The sequence below is a fragment of the Orbicella faveolata genome, unplaced genomic scaffold, assembly GCF_042242905.1.
Source record: "Orbicella faveolata isolate gen_17 unplaced genomic scaffold, um_ofav_v1 contig_26, whole genome shotgun sequence".
Classification (NCBI taxonomy): domain Eukaryota; kingdom Metazoa; phylum Cnidaria; class Anthozoa; order Scleractinia; family Merulinidae; genus Orbicella; species Orbicella faveolata.
This window is the reverse complement of record NW_028301554.1, coordinates 10364750-10389635: the sequence shown is the minus strand read 5'-3', so window position 1 is coordinate 10389635 and position 24886 is coordinate 10364750. Positions and strand designations below refer to the sequence as shown.

At 37.2% G+C, this 24886-nt stretch overlaps 2 protein-coding genes across 2 annotated transcripts in view; one reads left to right on the top strand and one right to left on the bottom strand.

Annotated features, from left to right (window-relative positions):
• The window catches only part of LOC110053309 (3-hydroxy-3-methylglutaryl-coenzyme A reductase-like), a 12530-nt gene extending 6490 nt beyond the window's left edge, over positions 1-6040 (top strand). The window contains exons 12-21 of the mRNA XM_089295697.1: positions 279-357; positions 465-623; positions 921-1006; positions 1104-1175; positions 1783-1888; positions 2350-2520; positions 3242-3465; positions 4037-4112; positions 4847-5001; positions 5213-6040. Coding sequence (XP_089151823.1) covers positions 279-357; positions 465-623; positions 921-1006; positions 1104-1175; positions 1783-1888; positions 2350-2520; positions 3242-3465; positions 4037-4112; positions 4847-5001; positions 5213-5267 — 1183 coding nt within the window. The 3' untranslated portion in view covers positions 5268-6040. The remainder of the gene's footprint in view (positions 1-278; positions 358-464; positions 624-920; positions 1007-1103; positions 1176-1782; positions 1889-2349; positions 2521-3241; positions 3466-4036; positions 4113-4846; positions 5002-5212) is intronic.
• Positions 5963-24886, bottom strand: LOC110053318 (gamma-tubulin complex component 4-like). Its single transcript, XM_089295698.1, has 20 exons — positions 24699-24886; positions 19696-19834; positions 18712-18818; positions 17391-17444; positions 17184-17240; positions 16476-16555; positions 15665-15875; positions 15112-15207; positions 14179-14248; positions 13961-14085; positions 13121-13171; positions 12766-12871; positions 12641-12675; positions 12082-12178; positions 11139-11238; positions 10519-10702; positions 9855-9989; positions 8882-9001; positions 8594-8742; positions 5963-7875 (listed from the first exon to the last, which is right to left on the bottom strand). Exons 1-20 carry the CDS (start codon positions 24774-24776, stop codon positions 7854-7856), a joined length of 2016 nt encoding a protein of 671 aa, XP_089151824.1. The 5' UTR covers positions 24777-24886; the 3' UTR covers positions 5963-7853.

Below are 24886 nucleotides of genomic sequence, written 5' to 3'. Positions count from 1 at the left end.
TTATGAACCTTTTTGATTTTGTTTACCACATTATGCCGGGTTTTTTTTTATAATGAATTGTTGGTCCAAAACCCAAGTACATGTACATGAAGCTGAAATTGCCTTGGTAGTTTTTGGTTTCTAATATTATATGCTGAGATGTTTGGGAAAACCATGTAGAAATTATGGCAAAAAACCCTCAAAAAAGAATGATATAAGTAGCAAGAAGAAAGTGGGGGATGGAGATGCCACCTTGTAGCTTTCGATGTTAATATATATATATTTATGGGATTTCTCAGGAGGAACGTGGTATCAAAGAAACTTCCAGCTGCTGCAGATTTAGTTGATCTTCCTTGTGATCACTACAATTACTCTGATGTAAGTACTGTCACCAGCTTACAAAATGTCCTGTAGATTGTTTACAGCAGTAATAGAAACAATTATGTATTTTGACCAACTTTTATCCATGCTGATTTGTATTTCAGGTTGTGGGAGCTTGTTGTGAAAATGTCATTGGTTACATGCCTGTTCCTGTGGGTGTTGCTGGACCTCTTTTGCTTAATGGTGAAAACTATCATGTTCCCATGGCAACCACAGAAGGATGTCTTGTAGCAAGTACGAATCGAGGATGCCGAGCTCTCCTGGTACATTTGTCTTCATTAATCCATAAAATATACATGTTTATAATGTAGAAAAGTTCTTCATATTTCGACGTTTTGTCTGTAGAAGAAATATTTTAAAGTCAAATATCACTTTTTAACTGGACAGCAAAAGGGTTGATTTGGGGCTCTAAGGAATTAGGATGCATGTTTCTAAGTAGATAAGAATTCAGCTTACATAAGGTTTTAGAATTTACAGTGTACACTTGCATCTTGTACTCTAGGGAGTAGTAGTATTCCTAAGGATTTAACTTTTTCTTAGTGATTCATGTGTTCTTGCAGCTGAGTGGTGGTGTAAGAAGCTCTGTGTTTGGTGATGGCATGACACGAGGACCTGTTGTAAGATTTCCTTCAGCATTACTTGCCAGGTAAATCTTCAGTGCATGTTTAGCACCCTGTTCAAGGTAGAATTTTTTAAAATTTCATGGGAAGGTTACAATCTGAAGTTGAATTTTACTTTCACAGTGATGTGAAAATGTGGTTAGAAGAGGAGAAGAATTTTATGGAAATCAAACAGGTGTTTGACAGCACAAGCAGGTTAGTCCAGCAGTTGAAACTGAGAATATTTTTATACTATTTCCAACTACAGTGAAACCTGTATTAAGCAGACAGCCTTGAGACCCTCACTAGTGTCCGCTTAACATGGTGTCTGCTCAAAAGAGGTTCTAGTATGTTGTTCAATAATTGTTAATTATTAACCCTTTTGTAACACAGGGTAACACAGTGTATGATCAAAGACTAGCTGATACTGCTCATAGTACAATTTCCAGTCAATCAAGGCACCAATCTGGAATAATCACTTACCTTTGAAACAATATCACTGAGTAATGTTAAGGAGTCTCAGCTGAACCTTTAGAAGTAAAATGAGCCCTTGAAGTGTCCGCTTATTGCAGGTTTTGTGCAACAAAATGGCTTAATATTGGTGTCTGCATCCGTTTAATAGAGGTGTCTGCTGAATGCAGGTTTATGTTACAGTAAATGTGGGAAGAAAATTTTGGAACTTAAGCTGGTTTCCACTTAATAGAGGGTGTCCAATTAATGTGGGGTTTACTTAATACAGGTTTCATTGTAGCCACAATTCTCCAGACAAAGGTCTAATATATGTAGTATTTCTTCTGACCACAATATGCTAAATTTGTTGTAGGTTTGCAAGATTACAGTCTGTGAAAGGAGTGGTTGCTGGTCGCTTGTTGTTCATCAGATTTGTAGCAACCACTGGTGATGCTATGGGCATGAACATGGTGTCAAAGGTAAATTGTTTCAACTTGACTGGCACTGCAGATAATGGATATCTAAGTATAAATACGTGATCAACGTCAAAATTTTTCTAAAATAATAATAATACTAAAATAATATTAATTAATATTAAATTGTTAATATTGTTAAGCAGACATCACAGGTGGTAAGGATTAAGAGATCCACTACTTTCTTAGTATAATAACAATAATGTTCTTGAAAATATTATTATTATTATTATTATTATTATTATTATTATTATTATTATTATTATTCAAAGACTGTCAAACAATCAGTAAAGGAGACTGAACTATGACTTTTCATCCCTTCTTCTTTTCACCTTCTCAAACCTCCCACAACCCCCCCCCCCCCCCCCCCCCCCGCCCCAACCTGGGAAAAAGATCAGTTTCTTTGACCAATAAGACTATTTTGAACTTGGGAGAATGAGTAAAGGTTGATTTATTTTTTCTGACAGGGAACAGAGAAAGCCCTGTCTTGCTTGCATGGGCACTTCCCTACTATGGAAGTGTTAAGCTTGAGTGGAAATGTTTGTACAGATAAAAAGGCAGCAGCTATAAACTGGATTGAAGGCAGAGGGAAGTCTGTTGTGTGTGAGGCTATTGTACCAGGACATGTTGTTCATAAGGTGAATATGAATCATATCAAGCACATGCCATAAATGTCATGCATGCTGTCCAGTAGACATCAAAGGTTGCACAAATGGTCTGCCTCAAACCTGTACCTTTTGTTGTCATCATTATTATAAATTTCAGTCTCATTTCTACTCTGTGAGCTGTAGAAAATTCTGGAGACTTTGCACCCATTAAGCATGTTTGCTTAGGTAAGGAGGGGGGAGGGGTAACACAGCCACAAATATTTTCTGGTGTTAATCACACTTCCAGCTACAAAATGTAGAAGACAGTGGATATTACAGAAACAGAATGTATGAAAAAATCACAGTTCAAGTAGTCAAGTATAAAAGAATAACCAATAATAAAAATGATCAAAAAGAACTGAGGAAAACCTCAAGTCTGCCCACTGACATTTTTTGCTGTGAGTTATTTTTCTTTGAGCATACTAGCGATGTGAGCACAGAGTGCAAGAGCAGCTGCAAGGCAGGTGCAAAAACTTAAGTCGGTCCCCAGGGCCACCCCCTTACATTCAGACTTTTTTTCAAATCTCCTGCAGTTAATACTTCTGCTAATTGCAATCTCAACAAACTCAAGACCGAACAGATGGTCTGTGGACAGACTAGGAAGGCTGTTAACATTTTCCTCCCCCTTGATTATTGCGGGAATCACACAAAACACCCCATCCAATAAATATTGTTTAAAATGTAACTTGATGTTCTATTTTATTGTTGTCAGGTTTTGAAGACAACAGTGTTTGCACTTACAGAACTCAATGCCAGCAAAAATCTTGTTGGTTCTGCCATGGCTGGAGCCATTGGAGGATTTAATGCTCATGCTGCTAACATAGTGACAGCAATATTCATAGCCACAGGCCAGGACCCTGCACAGTGTGTTTCTAGTTGCAACTGCATCACTTTATTAGAGCCTTGTGGACCCACTAAAGAAGACTTATACATCAGGTAAAGGTTTGGAAAAGAAGGAAACAAACCAGATGTAAACAAGTGACCTTTTAGCTAGGCTTGATTTCTACTGCTAAGTTCACATGGTCGTCATTCATTTCATCTGATCTAGCTGTCTATGTGGACATTCTTTTGGTGTGTCACACACTCCTCCTCCACAAGAGCAAGGAGTGAGGAGGAAGCCAAAAGACTGTGTAGGGGGCTACATTCCTTTCTGACACAAGGAAGATTTGTTTGTAGGCTAATTTCCCAGATATAAATTTTGCAACCCTGCAATTGTTACTTGGGACAGTTCAGGGTCAGGGACTCAGGGTTAGGTCAGAAATGGGGTATTGAATTTTGGGTTGGGTCTAAAAGCAGTTGCTAACTTATCCCCCTGTGCACATAAGTCCATTGGGTCTGAAATGGGGTAAGGGTTTCAAGATGCTCATCGCACACCCCACCCAATTTTTCTGGTATTGCCCCCCACCTCCCCTACCAGACTTACAGTTTATCAGTATTTCAATCTGTGCAGCATGTTCTTGGTGTGTTTGGACAACTGTGTGAATGTCTCAATTTGTTTTTCTGTCAGCTGTACAATGCCATCATTGGAGGTTGGAACAGTAGGAGGGGGTACTGTTCTTGGTCCCCAGTCAGCCTGTCTTAAGGTAATGTTATAGTGCTGCTTATTTACTGACAGTAACATATGGACTTGAAGCTGTCCTGATTTGGGGGCTACTCAACTTTAGGTTGGGGAATAATCAACTTCTGGTTGGAGACATACAGGCTAGGGGCTATTCTAACTTAGGGGCTAAACAACCCACATCTGTGTGGTGTGGACAAGTGAAAAGAAACACACCGTAAATCCTCGAATTAGCGCCCGGAGTGCTTATTTCAAATTTAGGAGAAGACAGGGGTACTTATTTGAGGAAGGCACGTAATCGAGGCGGGGGTGGGGAGGGTGGGCAGCACTTATTTAATTTTTCCCAAATCATGGTCAGATATGATCGTTTTTTTAATATATTGCTTAAGCTTTAGGCAATGAATCAGCAGATCTTCACTACCATCCATTGGGACGGTCAATATGCTGTGAGTAAATGAGTCGATAATCACTTGCTTGTGACTGAACACGACCAAAACTACACATTCTTTGCTGTCTCAGTACTCTTCCATAAAACAGGAGGAGGGGAGGTGGCGCTTATTCAAGGGGAGGCACTTATTTTAAATTTTGGGCGGAAGCAGGGGCCGTTATTCTAAGGGGACACTTGAGGAGAGGCGCTAATTCAAGGATTTACCGTACCAGAACTGATGTACCTATTTTAATGCCCAGTAACTGCCAGATGCAATACCAATTAAAGTTTCAATCCTCAATGTCACAGAGTTTTGTCATTCAATTTTTCAGATGCTTGGTGTTGGTGGAGCCAACAAATCGGAGCCAGGCAAGAATTCAACAAAACTTGCACAGATTGTGTGTAGCACAGTCCTTGCTGGAGAGTTGTCGTTACTTTCAGCTCTCGCTTCAGGTGATCTCGTGAAAAGTCACTTAACACTTAACAGGTATTTAAACATCCTTGTATATTTAAAGTGTGCTTTCATATAAGAGATATGAAGTCCTAAATATCTACTACAGCGCTAATTTTGGTTTGGATTTTGGGCACATATGTTCTCTTTGGAGAGAAATGCAGATTTTCTCCCGCCACACCAATGTTACCAATAGATTCCTGTTAATCAACTTACCGGTCTTTTGTTTCTCATTTCATTTCATTAGGTCGACCGTAAATCTCCTAGCAGAAGATGCCAGCAAAAATTGTGCAGTGTTGTAGGAAGCCTAGCCGCAACTCGCTTTTCATTACCACCAAGAGTTAGCAAATGTTGCTGAACAACTAACGACAAGGGCGAGGCAGTTACTGACACATCTCGATAGTGTCACTGAGTTAACATTACCACCATCCTCATTACACTGATGCCTCATTCTGCCCGAGTTAGAAGCAAGTCAACAAGTTTCACGATAGAAGCTACTGTTGAGAACTTCCATTTAATGGTGACACACTGAGGCTCCATTCGCCTGATTCTCAGATGGTATGATCATGAGATTGCTCGATCTCAGGAGGGAGTGAGAGCGAGCGACATCGGACCGTCTGAGATTCAGATCAGGCTAAGGCTTCATGTTCAGGCTTAAAAAGTCAGAAGACAGCTAAGATGACCAGTGACTGAAGTTCGTCAATCAGAATGCTTTTGTTGCCGGTGAAACATTTTCTAAGTATTAGGCCGGGTAAAGGTTCTGTGGTCATCACATCAATGAAATCGTATAATTAGTCTTTTGTCAACCAAGCTTGCTCGGCTCTACCCTCGTCACGCAATCTTCCCTCACGAACGTCTGTTGAGAAGGAAAGATTGCGTGATGAGTCCAAAGGAAGTCTGCTTGTAGCTTATTACTTGACTTGTGTTCTGCTCTGGGAGTGACAGGGTTAATGGGATCGCTAGGCCAGATATTTGTTGAAATATTCCAAAAGCCATCTATGAATATTTCAATTAACTTTATTCAAAACTACACTTAAATGAATTTTAATATATGTGTATACAGCAAAAAGAACAATATCGTTATGAAAGAACATGTTACTTATTTTAAAACTACATTCATGTCATGACAAGAGATGAAATCATCTGCAAGAATTTTATATATTATTAACTATTGTTCATTTGCCACAAAGTATCTAGTGAGTGTCTTGTCAATAGGTAAATACAAATTTTATTTCTACATGTTGGAAAAATTACAACTTCAATTAAAATTGTGGTAGAAAAAAATCGTTATGCTCGTTTCTTAAACAGCGTTTCTCAACAGCGGAATTTATTCACTTTACGCCTTGCGAGAGCAAAAAAATAGGAAGAAAGTTGAGCGAGAAATACACAATGGAAGTATTGCGTCAATGTCAAGGAGTAATTTGATGTACGGTTCATGATAAAGGCACTCATATTTAGTCGACAAGGATTCAATGTTCTAAGCACGCAGTGTTCTTGAGGGCACATATTATCTTTTACGAGTGCTATGCTCTCATTTTCGGTGAAAATTTTCCACTCTACAATAGAAATTGGTCCATATTCACTGTATAGAAAGGTGATTGCTGCATTCAAACTAAATAAAAAAATCGTTAGGTCCCGGTACTCGTTTCCGAGGAAAAAAAAAAGATGCTTTGTCTTTCGCAAGCCAAGCCGTTTAGAAAAGCCACCATTTTGTATATGACGTTGTGTATATGCACAGCGCGCTTATGACGCGAAATCGTGCGCAGTAGGGATGCGCAATGCAATTCTGAGAAACCACCTTAATCCCCACCCTTCAATTCATAGTAAGAATGATTTTTACAATGACTGTCCAATTTCTCGCGCGCTGATTGGCTCATTTTTATCATCAATAAGAGTACAGACGGATAAAATTTTGATTTATGCAAGCTTTCCAGTTCAACTTTCCGCTGTCGAACTGTCAACTTTTAACCAATGAGATTTGATTGACTTTTTTAAAATAGCCAATCAAAAAGCGAGAAGAGCTATTGACACGTTCGCGTCATTTTGAATAAAATTCACTTGTCTTTGTTTACGGCAAGTTTATGGCGTCTTTTCCCTCGGTTATTCCCGGCATTTGACCATTTTGCGGCTCGTGGTTCCAAAGCCACTTTGACAATGTTATGACGCAATTTATCATCACTAAGAGGACAGACCCATAGAAAACTGACATCAATTTGTTAAATAGAAACGCATACGTCATACGACGAAGTATGACGCGGTCTTTACATTTGAATTTCTTTGGAGCTAAGTATACTTGGAAACTTTTATTTCGTGTTTCTACAAAATATTAAATTAATTACATTACCTTTAGTAACGCTTTTGCGAGTGTTTTTATTACTCGTGAGCAATACATCTCGTATTTTTTATCGTTTGGGGAAGTCAGGAACACCGAAAAAGCTTGGAAATGACTCTCCTTCCGCTCTAGATTCTTATCCTCGTCCAGCATCTCGCATGGCTAAATTTGAACCATATAAAACAAAGAAATCCATGATCCATTGCTTTTCTATATCTTCCCCTAGTTTGTCAATACAAAAGTCAATAGCTATTAACTAATTGAATCAGAGCGTGCACATCATCTCCAGTTAAGTGCGTTCTATAATCTGGGCTTATTTCTAATCTCCAGTAATAACAACTCCCAAAAATAACCTTTCCAATTCCCACCCTAAATAACACCATGGAGAGCACTTGAGACAAATGGAAATCCAACAATTGATATGTCTGCTGCAAAGTCTGGCAACCAGCCACTCTAAACGTCGTTAGAGTATCTAGATTCTTTCACTCTTTTCGCGTTTGTAAGAAATGTCTTGTCCTGTCCATACGTGCATTCCTGATTTCATCAACTGTCACGCTCAACCAGAGGCTTCTGAAGAACTAAACAGAGGGAAAAAGCTATTATTATTCACAGTCATTTGTACTGACAAAGGCTTAAAATGCACCGAAAGTGTTAAATAATTAAGTCAACACAGACGCTTCCGGCTCAGCAAATTCTTCGACGTATTCAAATATTTTGTTGATAGTCTGGAAACGCAGACGGATTCCCAGCGGTTGTCTGACGTCGCCGCTTGAAAAAACAGAGCCGGGAAAGACGCCTACACCCATCTGTTGGTAGCTAGCGGTCTTGCGTGCGTGTGCTCCCCCAAAGTCAGTCTACACGCCAGTGTATTTTTTGGCAGCAACAATCTTTTCAGAATATTGCAGCCATCAGCTTTGACTTGCCAAATGTTTCATTTTGCTTTTGCAAGCTGCCAGTAACACATATCAAACGTACAGAACATGTTTGATAAAGAGATTTTTGAAAAAAAGAACGTGTACTGCGAGGAGTTTAACATTGATGAAATAAGCATCTAAGATCGCTTCGTGGATCAGGCCTTCCACAGAGATTCAGTCGGAAGAAAGGCTCGCCTTTCCTTTCAGCCCAGCTTCCAAGCAAATCTCTGCAGGCTTTGGATCACCGGCGTTCTTTATAAAGGCCTGGCATCTGGTCACTCCACTCTAGTGTAGAGCCATTGCCACTGATGACATTGGTCATTTAACTTTGTATTATCCGCCTTCCGAGGAGTTCCGTCGTTCCCTTCTCATTCTTACTTACCTAACAGTTGTTGATAATGACGATGAAGATGACGAGAAGTGTTTATTGAAGTCAATTCTTAGCAGCAGCTGAGCCAGGTGAGGACTTGCTTGATGACTCCGTACACTCGACAAGATTTGAAACAACAGGATTGTCTGTCTTTCGTAAGTCTGTAGAAAAGGAACAACGCTTCTAATTAGGAAAGAACTATTATACAGTAAGAATATTTTAATTAACAGGGGACATTTTAATACGGAAACACATTCATGTAAGTATCATCAAATGAACCTTTGTCTTCGAGCACGTTACCTTAGTAATATTCTCAATCTGTGTCAGTTCTCTGTGTGTTAGGCCAGCGCTGCCTGTCTGAAGAAGAAGCGAGCTGAATGACTGGCACAAGTTCAGGATTTCATCAAGGCAGTGTGAAACCTAACAATCGTAAGTAAAAGATGGATATTATTAATACATTAATGGAGAGAGGTATGACTTCAAATTACGCATTAACAAATATTTGTTATTTGCTGTACAGCCTAATTGCCTAAGTTGCTTGGGGCATAATATGTATCATGTCTTTAAACACAATCCTCGTTATTACATCTCTCAGTTAGTACGCGCGCTGTGATTGGTCAATTTAGCGGGCCGTATTCTACTGTACGGCCCGCTAAAATTTAAAGCTGTTTTTGTTGCCAAAATGTTTCGTGATTTATCGCCAAAGTGTTCTTAACTTTTAATGCAAGTAAAAGTTTAAACAAAACAATTTTTTACTTCTTAAATTGTGCGAACGGCTTAAGAGTAACTTAACAACGATTTCTAATTGACTCGTTTTGCTTTTAACGTGCGTCAGAAATTTGAAACCGTTCCGCGTAAATAGAAATCGTTCCCGATCCGTCAGACACACAGTAGAGATATAACAAATATCTTACTAACCTCGTCTTTTCGTTCCGTACTGTAAGTTACCGATCCTCGTTCATAAATCGATGGGAAAAAAACTCGGTCCATAACTAACAGTAAGGCCCTCGAAGTCGGTAAGAGGAAACAAGTTATGAGGCTAGAAACATTTTACATGAACTGAAAGCTGCGATTACAGTAGAGTATTTTAAATACAATTTTTCTTTGTTCTTGCTCCCTTCTTAATATGTTCAGTTCCTTAGTTAGTCGCGAACTCTAGAAGCCTTTTATATCGTTCTTTCCCGGTAGAGATCAGAGAGGTGTTTTCCGAGAATTGTTTGTAAACAGTTATTGTTTACACCTTGTAAAGAACAGACTAGTAAACAGGTTTTACCGGTTTCATGAGCAAGAATGACTGCGCCATCATGGTAGTAATAAAGTGATCATGTGCCAAACGGATTGATTCAAAGTCTCTTGTACTGTTGATCTTCTCCACCAACTGACTGTACTGTGCTTCTAGTACATCCACCTGTTGTAATCAAATCAAGACTAGAAATCATTTTGCTACAAAGAGGTTTGAGTTATCAACGAACTCACAACCAAAAGAGTACGTTTGGTAAAGCATGCAATGAATTTTTCAAGATTTCCTGGAATAAATACCCACTTTCAGTAAGTTCTTCTCGCTCACACAAAGCTAGAATAAGAAATATGTATGAACGTTCCTGGTCCTTTGCAGGTACTAACACTGATCCAGATTTGCAGCATTTTGTTTCTGCAATTACAATCCACTCCTTTTTTGTGTAGGTAACTAAGTCCCAGATGCTGTGTCAAGAAACTACAACTTAAGTCGCCAAAAGTTCAAAAATAGACTGGCTTAAATTTTTGCGAGAAAAATTTGCATGAGGATGAATCCACGGTCAATTTTCACCATTCTTTTGGTGGAAAAATTGTTAAACGACCCCTGAAAATATTCAAAATAACGCACACAAAACTCTCACGAATGAAAGGCAGCATAGCATAGCTAAAACGCAGTCACAGATGTCTCTTAAATTACTTACCTGGAGGTAATACTGCAAATTATCTACCAGGAAAGCCATATGCATCCTTGCAAGCCAGATCTTTGTCATATTTGATAGTTGAGCAGTAGATAAGTGTTTAGTACCCATGTAAGCAGCCCAGACTCGCTGAAGATCCAGCTGAGTCCGTTTAACTTTCAACAAAAATCTAAAGAGGTTGTTATATCTACAGACAAAATAAAATGAGCATAAAATCGATGTCAATGTTATTTTTCAATATTTGTAATATACCAATTGATAATGAACTTTAAACTGCCCTCCTAGTATAAACTAGCCTCTGCTAAGCGTTCAGTTAGTTGTGGCGCAGCGCGAAAAAATCGGGGAGAAGCGTGGCGAGAGAAAGCTTCTCCCCTATTTTTTCGCCCGTCGCTTTTTGCACTGCGCCCCAACTAACTGAACGCCTGGCAGAGGCTAAGAATAAACTTGAAAATTCAGCTTTCTTCAAACAAGAGTTTTATAAACACCCACTAAGAGTTTAATCACTACCGGTAAAGCAGCTGGTTGTAAGTTTATTATAAAAGACAATCATGATACCCAGGGATAGAGTCGATAGAGGCTATGTCATTTCTACTCAGTAGTTCATGTGTCGCGACGAGACTTACTTTTCTAGCACAGCAGGGTGGAATAGAATGTGTAATGGCCACTGGACATCATACTGAAGTTTAACACAGTCCCATCCACATACCACTACAACTGACTGCTCTGTAAAACGAAAACAATACTGCAATGGTTTGATTTAGCACCGTCCTTCCAGTAAGCAAACCCTTAACAAACTGCCCCTCAGTTAAGTCAGTAATAAGTTTGCAGTAAGCTCCGCTATTTTAATAAACGCTTTAGTTTCAATTGATACACTTAACATGTCACCAATTAATTGAATTATTACAGTAATTCTAGAACCATGTAATTCAGTGGTATGAATGTTAATGTAAACTTTACTTGTAAAGTAATGTTAACCACAAGAGCTTTGTATTACTGTCCATCAATATGTCTCAGCCACAGAGATGCTATTTCTTTATTGCGTAAGTGCATTACAAACATGCCAAGGAACTTGATACCATAAACAATGGACACTATTAACTACGTTGACTTGGTATCTTTATCAATTGTATCCTTATCTGACGCTAACAGTTTTTGGTTTGTGTCTGCTAACCGTGCTTTAGGGTTCGAGTCCGCTTACTACCCCACTTTGCTCGCAGGGTGTGTCCGCTAACCACCCAATTACCTGTCCAGGGTGTGTCGCTACCACCCACTCTTGTTGCTATCCCAGGGAGCACCCAGTGTCCTTAGTCCCATTTACTGCCAGATTTGTCTCGTTTTTATTCATACAATATTATTAGAGAGTGAATTGTTGTTAACAAGATATAGTGACATAGAATTTACCACGGTAGTAAAACAGGAGAAACTAACTCAAAAGTAAACATAAAATGTCCTCATCAATATTAGCTGTGCACACATTTGGTGTGCTCTGAAATCCTTTTCCAACATAGCCAGATGTCCTGTGTTGTGGAGAGATGTCCTTGCAACAAAAACATACACTACATGTACCTGTTGTTGTAGCTTTCTTCTTTTTCTCATGTTGAGTAATTTCTTTATCAACCATTACAGTGAACATAGAAGCAGCTTCATCATCATCAGGAAGAAACTGAGAAAGGGGATAACATAGAAAGATTTTAACCAGGATTTGCACTCTTACAATAAGCGTCCTTTCCCTAACAAACCCCCACCCACCTCTCAAGTTCATGATGACCCTTTATTTCAATAGGGTGCGTAATTACAATCAAGACTGTAGTTTCCCTTATGGCCCTCTATATGAAACTAAGTTACAACATGACTAATTACAGGAAGTTTAAGCATTACAACATAGGAACTAAGCTACTAGAATGTTACAATAATAGGAACTCTCCCACACTTAGACTTGTGTTTCTGGGGGAAAAGAGACAGTGTTTTGTTTTATATCGAGAGCCCTTCCCTCTTATTCAAACATATATATCTGCTTCAAAGTAAATAATGGGTGGCATGAATTGATGTCAGGTTCAAACATTGCTCTAAGATAACATGTGCAGTTTAGCCTGTTCTCGTACATCTCATGCAACAATGAACATACCTTGCTAAGAACTTGCAGAAATGCTGCATTGGTATCTAAAAAAGAACAAATATGCAAATATATGTCAGAACATTAGTACGTCTTAAAACATGACACAGCTTAAGTAGCTAAAAGACATATCCCACCATGAGAGGTGTTATCTGATGGAGGCAGTTTAAGTAAACCTCTGGCATGTTCTATGAATGCTGAGAACAGTTCTCCTCTTCCCAGTAAGAAAAAGTCTTTCAAAATCTGCAAGAGAAGTTAAATTACACTTATATTGACCAGTTATTTATAGATTCCATGAAGCCGTGAAGATGTCTGTCTGTCTGTCCATCTGTTTGTCTGTCTGAGGAAGTCTAACACCTTGTTACTATAAAGTTCTCATTCTGTTTCACATTTATCCGTTACTGATGGTGTAAAAAACACCGAGATAACTGTAATTATTACATTTATTTTATTACCTATTCAGTTACAAGCTATCTATTCATCGTGTATCACCTGTAAATGTTTCAGTAGGTTCACCTCCTCAACAACAAGCTTCCAAAGATGCTAAATATAAGGAGAGGTAACAGAAAAAAACCTGAATATAAGTTTGTAGTACATTACAACAGTTACTGTATGTTTACTATAACAATAGCGGGTTGTCGCTAAGCGCCAGCAGCCAGCGAAATTTGCTGGCTGAGAAAGATGTGATCACCGGCTGGATTTTTTTGATGGGCAATCACTTGGTAAAGGACAGCAAACAGTTTTTAGGTTATGCAAATACAATCATTCAATATATCTTTCTGCGTACTGTGTCCACCATCTTGTAAACACGAAACTTGGTAGCGCCGCATTCAAGGTGTTGCAAAAGATTGGGAACAAAAATTTTGTTTCAGGTCTCTTTGCAAAAAATGGTGACCAGCTCAATAAAAACCTTAGCCAAGAGATTCTTTACTTAGCTACAACCCTGTAATTGTATACTTGGCTGTCACTTACCTGTTTTAGTACTCAACAAAACACTAAGGAAATCCAGTAAATGAAATAAATAATTTGATTCAGCCTTCTGATATATAAACCAGAAATTAACAGCATATGTAGACAGAACAGATTAGATCTTCAGAATATTGACCAAAAAGAACAAGGTATGTCTGACAAGCTTATCTATTTTGGTTAATACTTCAAGCCACCTTGTCAGCAGAGTGTATTACTGCAGTATTGTTAGATATGACATGATAATTTTAACATGATTTGTATACCATAAAATTCTGATAAGTGCTGCTCCCCCTGGCCAATGCCCCAATAACAAGCCCAACCTGGATCTTAGCTATAAACTAAGATAAACCATAGGATACTTACCTCAGCAACACACAACCTGATCTTGTCAATTTCATTTTCAAACAACATTAAGTTAAACTTAGGCTGTTGTTGAAGTGAATATAAAGACTTGGTGAACTCAAGTTCTTTATCCTGAATAACAGAACCTGCAGAATAAGCAGAGGGTGTCTGCTGAGTTATTTAAATAAGCTACCAAAAGATTACAAGTAAATGAAACATTTGAATTAGAATGAACATACTGCTGTAAACAGAATTTTTTGTTTTCTTGGATCCTTTAAACATTCCAACTGATTCACCAATAAACAAAACCTACAAGGAAACAAAATTAACACAAATTTAAAAGTTTATCCAGACAAAAATGGCAGCTACAGTAAAAAAACTTCACATAATTTATGTGTATGGGCACCTATGGACTTGGGGGATGGTGACCTACTTGCCTGAAAAAATAGCGTAAACCTCAATGTGTCAGTGTTGAAATCATGAAACAACCCCATTTAAATTGCTGAAAAACAATAATGGCACACTTCTCACATCTAATGAAACTCTTATAATTCCAAAAATAGTTATTTTGAAACCTCGCATACTTTATGACCTCTATAAACGGTCTAACCAATCTTGTAAAATCAGTAACCATGAATAGGCATGAAAGTTAGGTGCAAACTGCAGCAGATGCCAGTGATTGGCAGATCAAAAGCAGAGTCATTCAAGTGTTTTTAAATAAATGTGCTGCAGAAGTTAGACTACTCAAGACGAGCATCTCAATATACTCGAGACGCTCAAAGTACCAACTCTCTGAAGAAACAACTGGGCAGTCTAATCATACAAGGACTGTATTTTTTACAGGTTTTGGAAATCATGCCTACAGCATTATTTTGGAATGTTTTCTCCTAAGTGGTGTTGCCTGAATCATGAAAATTTTTTCCTGCAAAATCACACAATTTCCAAACCTTAACAAGCTGCCATGCCCCCTGCCCCCACAACCCACATGCCAATGAAACTTTAAAAACAAATTTTTGCAGTGAGGAAAATTAAAAATCAAGCTTGTGATTGAAATTAACAAAGATAATAAGGAATATCAACCAGCAAAAGTTTAGGTTAGTAGCCCTGAGAAAATAACTAAATCGTAATTTTGTATGCCAGTGGAACACTAGTTCCCACACAAAATTTGTTACCTTATCAGCCACTCTTGTGGGAATATAAGATGGCAGCATTTCTGCATTTATTCTAAACTGCCATTGAGCAGGTGTTTGCTTCTTTGCTTCACCTTCCTGCAAAAAAATGAGAGAAATTTCAATTCTCATGAGTTACTGAGACTTTCAATGACATGCAAATGCTGCACAATCAACAGTTTTGTGTTTTGTTGCTGTCAATATCTTACAAAACCTCTCAGAAAACAGAACTTTACATCAAGGGGTTCAAAAGGTCACATCTGTGGGTGTGTGACTGGTAGATTTTGATCCATTTTTTGGTGCCTTACTTCTATGTTCATTGGTTGTTGCCATAATTGCACTTTTTGGCTGCCAAAAATGCAATGTTTGTTACATGTTGGTTATGTAGACCACTCTCTTAAGTTAAGATAAATAAATAAATAAATAAATAAATAAATAAATAAATAAATAAATAAATAAGCAAGTAAGTAAGTAAGTAAGTAAGTAAGTAAGTAAATAATAACATTGTTAAGATGCCAGTTTCTCATTTCCTGACCAGTTCACATCAATTCCTTACCAATATTTCTGCTAGCTGCCTTCCTGTTATTCCAGGTATTCCCAGGTCATTGCTGCTACTTGACACATCATCATCTGTCGTATTCACTGTCTGGTCGTCAGCAGCAGTGACCTCCTTGATAAAGAACTCATTGTGTTTATCAATGTGAATTCCATAGAGGACCCAGGCACTGAGTTGTTTATACATTACACCATGACACACAAAAAGGATTCTGAACAAAAGAAAATGAAACCAAAAAGCTCATCAAGTTAGTTTGCACATTTGTGGTACCATATCATTTGTAGTGCAGAGTGCACTATTGGGATGGTTTAGGGGGCTACTGTTCAGTAAGGCACTAACACAATAAGGTGTAAACTTTAATGTTTGTTTAATTAATTTCAAGTAATCAGTTAGCCTTGCGGGAAGGGGGTTGGGTGGGGTAACTATAGGTACCCGTGTGCATTACGCAAAATGTGACATAGTTACATTGCTTTCTTTGATAACTTGACAAAAATATGTATATGGTTTTGCAAATCTCATGCTATCACTGTGGTGCTATTCTCTTAAGAACAAAAGAAATTCGCTCCAAACGCATGCACAGATTAGTTAGCGTCAAAGTTGACTATATCTTAGCATTCTCGTCCCCAGAGGCCATGCTCCTTTTGGTCAGCTCCAAGAATCGCGACCTCTGGGAAGGTCCAATTTTTTTAGCATGTGCAGAGTAATCGTTTTGTATTCTCAGCCAGTCAGATTTGTCAGACTTGACTCTAAGCATGTGCATTTTATAATAAAATTTGGAATACTATATCCTCAGAATTTAGATCTGAGTTACCTTTCTAAAGCATCCCTCACATCAGGGATACCACAATTACAACTTTGGTGCAAAATGTCCAGGATTTGACATCCTGAGGCCTGAGGATGAAACACATCACGGTCAACAGTCAGCAATTACTATTTAGTTTCTTGAGCTCCACAGGTCATACTCTTGGGATTAGCAGATTACGCAGTTACAGAAGAACTTTACAGCTCTTCTTATGTCACTTGATCATTCTATCGACTTAACTCATCTTACATGATTCAATCCCATAAGAATCAAATCAAACTTGGTTTTAACATTTCTCACCCTCCCTTCCTTGGAGAAGGGCTTTTACTTGTTATTTGCAAATAAACTAGGGTCACTCCTTGTGTCTTGCCATCATATACCCTGGCCTTTATCTTGTCCGATCCAAACTGTGCTGTGCTGAGGAGATAAGAAAGCCTCTGCCAATACTCTTACAACTTCTATTCCCACATTAGTGGGGGAATAAGAAACGGCTTTTAGTTTGTGCGCCTATCATGAAGTCACATCAAACCTGACACAGGGCTCTGTCCCCCTCAATTACGCCATATTGTTGTTTACGTATTTTGTTGTCGTTACCTTTTTCCTGGTTGTGTTACATTCTTCACTTAGTTTGAACAATGGAATAGTGACATTAAATTGCACTTCTCAGCAAACGTGTACTGCAAGCTCACAATAAAATTCAACACAATATTGATATACCTTACTAGCTTGAATCTGCTCAATAACTGTCCAAAGTGCAGGAAACAAAACTTGATACTGAAAAGGAACAAAATTTATTAACATGATCCATCAAAATATAATCGTCATGATCAGTGCTCGTTTGCAAACATGACGTCAACATATTTACTACACAATTCTAATTCAATTAATAATGTTTCATTAATAAAACTAATTTTTTCAACAGACCTGTTCCAGGCTGTGTTCAAGATAAGTCAGGGGTACCTCGGGATCTTCAAGAATCTAGTATGGTTTTAAGAAAATTAAAATGAAAAAATGTAATTATTGCTACCAAAATAAAGTGAGCACTACTTTTTTCCAAAAATGTATACACTCAGGCTACATATACTTTGCAAAGATCACAATAATCTTTTGAACAAGGTTACTCACAATGCCTCTAAAATGTTCAGCTTTCTTCAAAGATTTTAACAAAATCCGATAGGAAATCAAGCAATTTAAGTTTTGAGGGGACAAAAACCTGGTACCAGAATAATTGGTTATTTTACAATCCTTTTTACATTTTCTTAAAGCTAAAGATACAAATAGTTGCCTGAAGTAACACCGAAAACAATTTCCCATGGGAACTTGAGAAAATATATTTCAGAGTTCAGAGATATTATACAAAGGTAAAATTTCATTATCAGTTTCATTTCACCAGTACTTTCAAGTGTTTCATACAGAGTTCAAAATTTGTTTTCAACATTTGGTGTTGTTAGAATTGTTTTTAAGAAGATATTCATACAGTCACACAGAGGTTTGTGATACAATGTAAATAATGTTGGTACAAAGTTTTTGTCCACTTGTCATTCAAACTTCACGTGGATTCCTTTCTAATTTATCATTAATATTTTCGAAAACTTTTATAAATCTGCAGGTTTGTAACACAACCAAAAAATATTTAAATCAGACATTTTCTTACTACAATATCAATTGTTTCTCAACATACATGTTGTTAATGTAGGTCAATTTGTTCATTAGGTCAGAATGATCTCAACCTACATTAATTTATGTCAAAGGGAACCGGGGGCTGGGACCATTAACTTATTAGACCAACAAATTTGAGTAAATTTGCAGCGATTGCTCAACTGGCCTAGTGAAGAGGAATGTGGACTACAAAGTCAGAGATAAGGTGTTCAAATCTAGGTGAGTACAAAATAAAAAAGTGATCGGGGGGAGGGGGTAGGTTTAGGGGAGGGAGGTTGATATGGGATGCTGGCAGGGCAGGGTAGGATTAGGAACTGAGGGGGGGTAACAAATAATATTAATCTGGCTTGAACTCATTCAGACCTAAAGTTTCAATGAAAGGTCGTTTTTTAATGTTACTATCCTGCTAAACAGATATATAGCAAAATTGCCATCTGAAGGTTTAACCATAGCAATGCACTCTCATTTATTTAAGATTATTTACTAATCACTAAAAAGTAATATAATAATTATAGGTACAGTAGTTGGTATAAAGTAGATGACAAACCTGTTTTTGCTAAAAGACTAATAACAGATAAATTATTACCTGTTTTTCTAAATCAATCAGACATTTCCTGTAGGAATCAAGAACTTGATCCAACCCAATGCAGAATGCCTGGATGTACAAACCAAACAGCTCCTGTTGTATTGTTCCTAGAAGCAGTAAAATTTCCAAATATCCAGAACGTTTGCACAGAAGGCTAAAATACATTATAAATTAATATGATTGTTTATACAAATGAGCTATAAGAATGAATGTTACAATAATAGCCATAAAAGATAGAGCATCATTTAAATATGATACTCAAAGAGAAGCTTCATAAAACATATTTACATGTAACATCATAATAAAATAAAAACAGCTAAAATCAGTTCCATTAAAGATTATAATTTAAAGATCATATGGGAACCAAAACCAGTGTATGTTTGAACAATATATGACAGAACTAAGTGTCTGAAAAGCAAGGCTATACTGAATAAAAATTTGCTGTGCATCAATAATTTCATTTTAGAGTAAGAGTAGTAAGAGTTCCCAAACATTACACATTACACATGACGATATACAACTGTATACTAGTTATGCAACAATTATTTGTCCACAAGCATGCGTTGGATGTGAGGTGATAGATAGCCAACTGGGCAAGTAGCGCCGAGTTGGCTAAATCATCTTATATCCAACAGGCATGAGTGGAATAATTGTTTTACTAAAAATGGCCCCCTCCCCCCCCCCCCCCAAAAAAAATTAATTAAAGAAAATAATAGTTATAAAGAAAACTAATAAAACTAAAATGAAAAATACCACATGTATGCTTACCATATTTGTAGAGCATGGTATAATGGCCCATAACCCATGATGGCTAAGCCAACAAAAACTCTCAAATTGCATTATCCAATGATCCAGTTCTTTATAACATGAATTTTCTTGCCATGCACATTATTTATATTTCTTGTAGAGGTAAACAGCTTCTGAGTTAATTAAATAACATTTAATAATGAATACATCAATGCAAAATTTCCACAGTTTACTCACCATTATCTCTTATAACAGGAGAAACTTCTGAATACTTTCTGCAAAATGTCTGAAACTTTCTGAAGTAGGATCCAAGTTTGCAAATTCTATTTAGGAGATCAACTTCACTTCCATGGATAAATGGCAAGTCAGCGGCAACCTTAAAAGTCAAACATAATTATCTACAGAATCAGAAGTTTATAAACGCTTGGTAAGATCTTATGTACTTATAAATGATAAGTCATAAGGGGAATGGAATTTAGCTAAAAACTTACAGCAATATAATGTCGGCCTGTAATGGGGACTTTTGATCATCAATTATTTTTTTGTTCAAATACCCTAAACTGTACAAAGCCTGAGTGAATGAGAGTTCCAGCCTAAATAACTATATTTCTGGAATTCATTTTTAATTACTAATCAAGAAAACAGTGACCCCATAAAAAGAAAAGACTTGTTGCTTATTCCAATTCCAAAATTCCAAAATTCACAAATTAAGCTTAAGCTAAGTTTGAAAAAAAAAAAATCGCAGATTAAGAAGGTGACTGCCTTCTCAAGACTTCCGGAAACAAGATGGTAATATAATTATTGTTTTAAATTTTGATATTAGTGGAATTATTTCTTCAAGACATTGAGGTCATTCAGCGATCAGTTGACAGGTGAGCGGTCATTTGAAATATATTTAAATTACTCTTGTGTGAGTATGTTTCTTCACTTCAATTTGAATATTCATGAACATTGACCTTTTTCCATTGTCCAAATATACAAATGTATTTTAGATATTCAAAAGTGAAATAAATTACCAGATCAGACTTGACTTGCATTTGTTTACTTAGTAATCATAATCGTATTGTTTGGACTGTAAACCTATTATATATTGGAGATTTAGACAATGGTTTCTTTGCTATGTTTTTAAGAAATCAATATTGTTAACAATACATTAATGTGATCTTTGAATATGTCTTATTTGAATTTGTTACGCCATTAATATGATCAGAATTATTAAAAACTGAATCATTGGGTAGTTCAATTCGAGTTTTCATTGCCTTAGCCATCATGATCATGGTGTATCAGCAATTGTACCATGCTCTACAAATATGGTAAGCAGATGTGTAATTGGGGGTGTTAGTATTGTTATTTCATTTTAGTTTAGTTTTCTACATTTTGTGGGCACTTTTAAGAAAACAATTATCCTGGTCACTCTTTCTTGCTGGATATGAGATGATTATTATTTATAGCCAGCTTGGTGCTACGTGCCTTATGGGCTATCTATCATCTCATATTCAACATGCCTTCATGGAATAAGTGTTAATTATCTGCGGACTTCATAACAGGAGCTAGGTTTTCTTGGGAATCCACTCAATTTACAGCTGCTATTGTGATTCTGCTTTACTATAGTAAACTTGTAACTTTTTGATTGATTTATTGAATGACTGAAAGATACCTATACTCTAGTAACAAAAAATATAACTTTCAGACATTCACAAAATTAGGGAATACATTTACAATACAGCAGCATCTCATTTACCAGGGTCCGAAATTGCGACCAGCTGGTCGCCAATGCGACTGAAAATTTAGCATTGGCGACCAGAATTTCAAAGCCAGTCGCCTACTGGTGACTAACTTTTAGCGTCGTGGCAATGTTTTGACCACGGCTCAAGGAATTAAATCAACAAATTTCACGTTTGATTTCGACAAGAAACTTACCTCTAGTCTTGTCAAAGTTTTTTCCTAATATAAAATAATTAAGATAAAAAATATAAAGGTATGATTGTCATTAAATGACTTTCAAAAACGTTGTAATTTGCGCACTGAAATCAAAATTTAGCGACCACCATGTTTTCAGCGGTTTCATCTTACAGCCATACCATTGGCGCAGTGTGTAAATACATGCTTTCCTTCCGCAATTGAATAGTCAATGAACCGTCATGTTTCCTGGCGCTCTACAAACTTTCCAAACATTTTGCAGTCTGGTGATCAAGAAAACACAAAAAACTTCATTCAAGACTTGGACATAGCGTGGGCTTCTAAACCAGTGGAAGTCGATCTCGCCACATTATCCTAAGACAATCTCAGTACAAGTTTAGTTCCAGAGGATATTTGCAGTCAACCTTGAGGCTTTGTTCGCTTCGTACTGGTAAGTGTGTCAAAAGGAAGTGGCTTCTTGTTAAGTTTCCAAACTAAAAGAGCTCTCTATCTAACAAAAACTCCTTTTCAATGTAATCTACATGCTAATTTAATGCCTTTATACATACACGTCTGATGAGAACATTTTAAAAACTTAACATTTATGTATTTTGCTATGAAACAAAAATTTTATGCACCACTTTTTGGCGACCGAATTTTTTCATTTGGTGACTGAAAAAAATTTTTCAGTCGCCACTTGGCGCCTGCATAAAAAAGTTAATTTCGGACCCTGTTTACTATATCGTAACTACTAGTAGGATAAAATAACAAGTATAACATGTAAGCCGCACATGTACGCATTGCAGACCTATTTTTGACTAGGCAAAATTTTGCATTTTCTTAGCCTGAAATGTCAGCCACCACCTGTCCTCAGCCTAATCCCTGTGCAACACACTCCCGACTGCTGACTGTTATAATTTTGTCTCGTGGCGTCACTTACTGTTCCTGATCTTAAAAGTAATTTCTGATTGGTTTACAGTTTGTGCAGGATAGATACAAGTTTCTTATTGGTTAAAAAGAGATAAGGGCCGTCGGATTACTTGTGATTGTTGCCAGCAAAGGCATGAGTTAATAATAATGTTATAAGTCTTTTAGTATCATGTTCAACTGCTCTGCCACAGGCCTGGCTCTGCCATAAACGCTCTTAAATAACTGTTGTCTGCTTCTTCCAACCTGATCCCTTAGGTAGACATTTTAAGTTAACGAAAAATGTTATGTAGACATACCCAATTTGCTTTTTAGGAAGTCCAGATAATTATCTGTTACACAGTTCCATTGTTTATTTCTAGTAGCTGAGGTGTAATTTACTTTGCCATATCTGGTTTTCAGTTTGCTCTTTTACATAATTTTCCCAAATGAATTTCTTTTCTTTCTTAGTGCAATACATCATCTGAGAGCTGAAAAAGTAATATTCCTATTTAAAATGGAACAAAAAACAACTCTGTGCTGCATTGTGGGAAAAAAGAAAAGAATTCACGCCGTGTACTAGGGTTGGTGAGAGTGAACACTGCTTCATCCAGTTTCCAGCAGTGTATGGATTGAAGTTCAAAAGGAAATGAGTAAACAGCAATTTCTCAGTTTCATATTAGGAATCAAGAGCAACACTATATCTTAATGGAGGACATCACTTAATGCCGAATGTGATAGCCCACATTAACGTAAAAATGCAAGATGTTTGTTTGAAAATATGTCACTGGATGGAATTATAACCCTCAGCATTCAGGCATCTCTCACCCATGGATTAGGCTGTGGACAGGTGATGACTGACATTTTAAGCTAGCATTTTCTTTGTTTGCAAAAAGTCTGCTTTATAGGTTTCCAGTTTTCTTTGCATGAATGTTTAAACATAGCCAATTTCTTATTCCTAAAATTTTGAGGTAGGTTTTAAGAAAAACTTCATTCAGGGTTCATACCCTTTTTCAGAAACAAATTTCCAGGACTTTTCCAGGACTTTTCCAGGATTCAGATTGATTTTTCCAGGACTCTAAAATTCACATTAACCCTTTCATTCTCATTATCTTAATGTTAATTCTCCTTACTGTCTGCCATACGTTTCATGTTTTTTTACTTGAGTTTAACAGATTTCCAGACCTTTCCAGGACCAGTAGCCTTTTTCCAGGACTTTCCAGGTTTTCCAGGACCTGTACAAACCCTGTTCATTGAACTTACTGGTGCCCAGTCTCTCCCAGACACTTGGTCATTCATTTTGGATCAATATTAGGGTTTAAATTGTTCAAGAATCACATATAATGGTAAAAGGATTAAGAAAACAGTAATTAGTGAGAGGAAAAACATCTTGAAACAATTTTCAAACGAGTTGAAAGTTGGGTTGACATAGTCCATCAAAACTGTAGTAAGACACCCTATTGAGGACAGTTCCTACCTTTGTTAGTGCACACACGTTCTGCGCATCACGCAAGGCATGGTTTAAGCGCCACGTGCGCGCTGGGTTGACATGACGCAATCAACTATGCTACCAAGTACACGACTAAATTGAAAGCAAAATTTTCCTACTGTGACCAAATCAAGTTTAATGAACCTGTACTTAAACCAGGAACACCAGAACAGCAGCATATCGCTTACCACTAACTGTTAACGTCTTCCAGCTGAAAAACTAGCTGTTATCTGTCGAAAATTATACTGAAATCCAACTGTAAACATGTACCTGCAGATGGCGTAGTGCGCGCGCAAAACAAGTGCGGGATACGCAAATGTTTTACTTACTGGGGAGGTGACAGGAAAAAATGTAACAGGCACTGTAAAAAGTTTAAAAAAGGATCAAAAACCTTAAAAAACGCGTGGTTACCCCTATATTTTATGTTATGAAATGAAAGTGGCAAGCCTATTCAGCGGGTGATTAGTTTCTGGTTGTGAGGAAAAGATATTTAGACTGTATTTTAGCTGAAACAGAGGAAGGCTGTCAGAGACGCTAAAAGTGCTGTTGCAACGATTTTGTTATTAAAAACATACCAAAAATGGTTTTTATGTTACAATTTACCATGTAGTTTTCAAAACTTTATAAGTGTGTTTGATTTTCTATATGTAACGGCGAATTCTAAAGAAAGCTGTGAAGAAATATCCCCTCCTTCTATTTTCAGAAAAATGCTGATGTCAGCATTTTTGTTGAGATTCAAGGCTAATTATCTCGAAAAAATGCGTGGCTACCCTCTTTTTTTTCTTTGTGGATTCCGATAGCCCTTACAAAGATCTACTTTTTACGCAAGGCCCTAACCTGGCGCAAAAACCTTTGTATTTAGTAGGCACCGTCCTTAAATATTTCAAAGCTACTGTAAGATTGGCGCCAAAAGGTTGTAAGCTTACATTCAGCCGCGAACACACACCTGAAGTCCTGCAAATTCTTTGTGCACAAATGCACCACCAGAATATCCAGATAACGCTAAAAGAAGCTCGTGTAACATCTTTTACAAGTCTTCAGAAAAACAAATCGCGAATCGATATGACGATCAACGAAATGTCCGCCATCTTCTTCAATATAGCGCATGTGTGGTGTCCAGTCCCTTGAGTTAAG

Bases quoted from the DNA above. Each gene is read 5' to 3' on its own strand.
- LOC110053318 (XM_089295698.1), bottom strand. From the start codon at position 24,776: ATGTTACACGAGCTTCTTTTAGCGTTATCTGGATATTCTGGTGGTGCA. The intron at 18,819-19,695 runs GTGAGTAAACTG...TACTGCTTCTAG, and splicing joins TCCTGTTATAAGAGATAATG to GAACAATACAACAGGAGCTG. The intron at 12,872-13,120 runs GTGATACACGAT...CTTCTCTTGCAG, and splicing joins ACCTACTGAAACATTTACAG to ATTTTGAAAGACTTTTTCTT.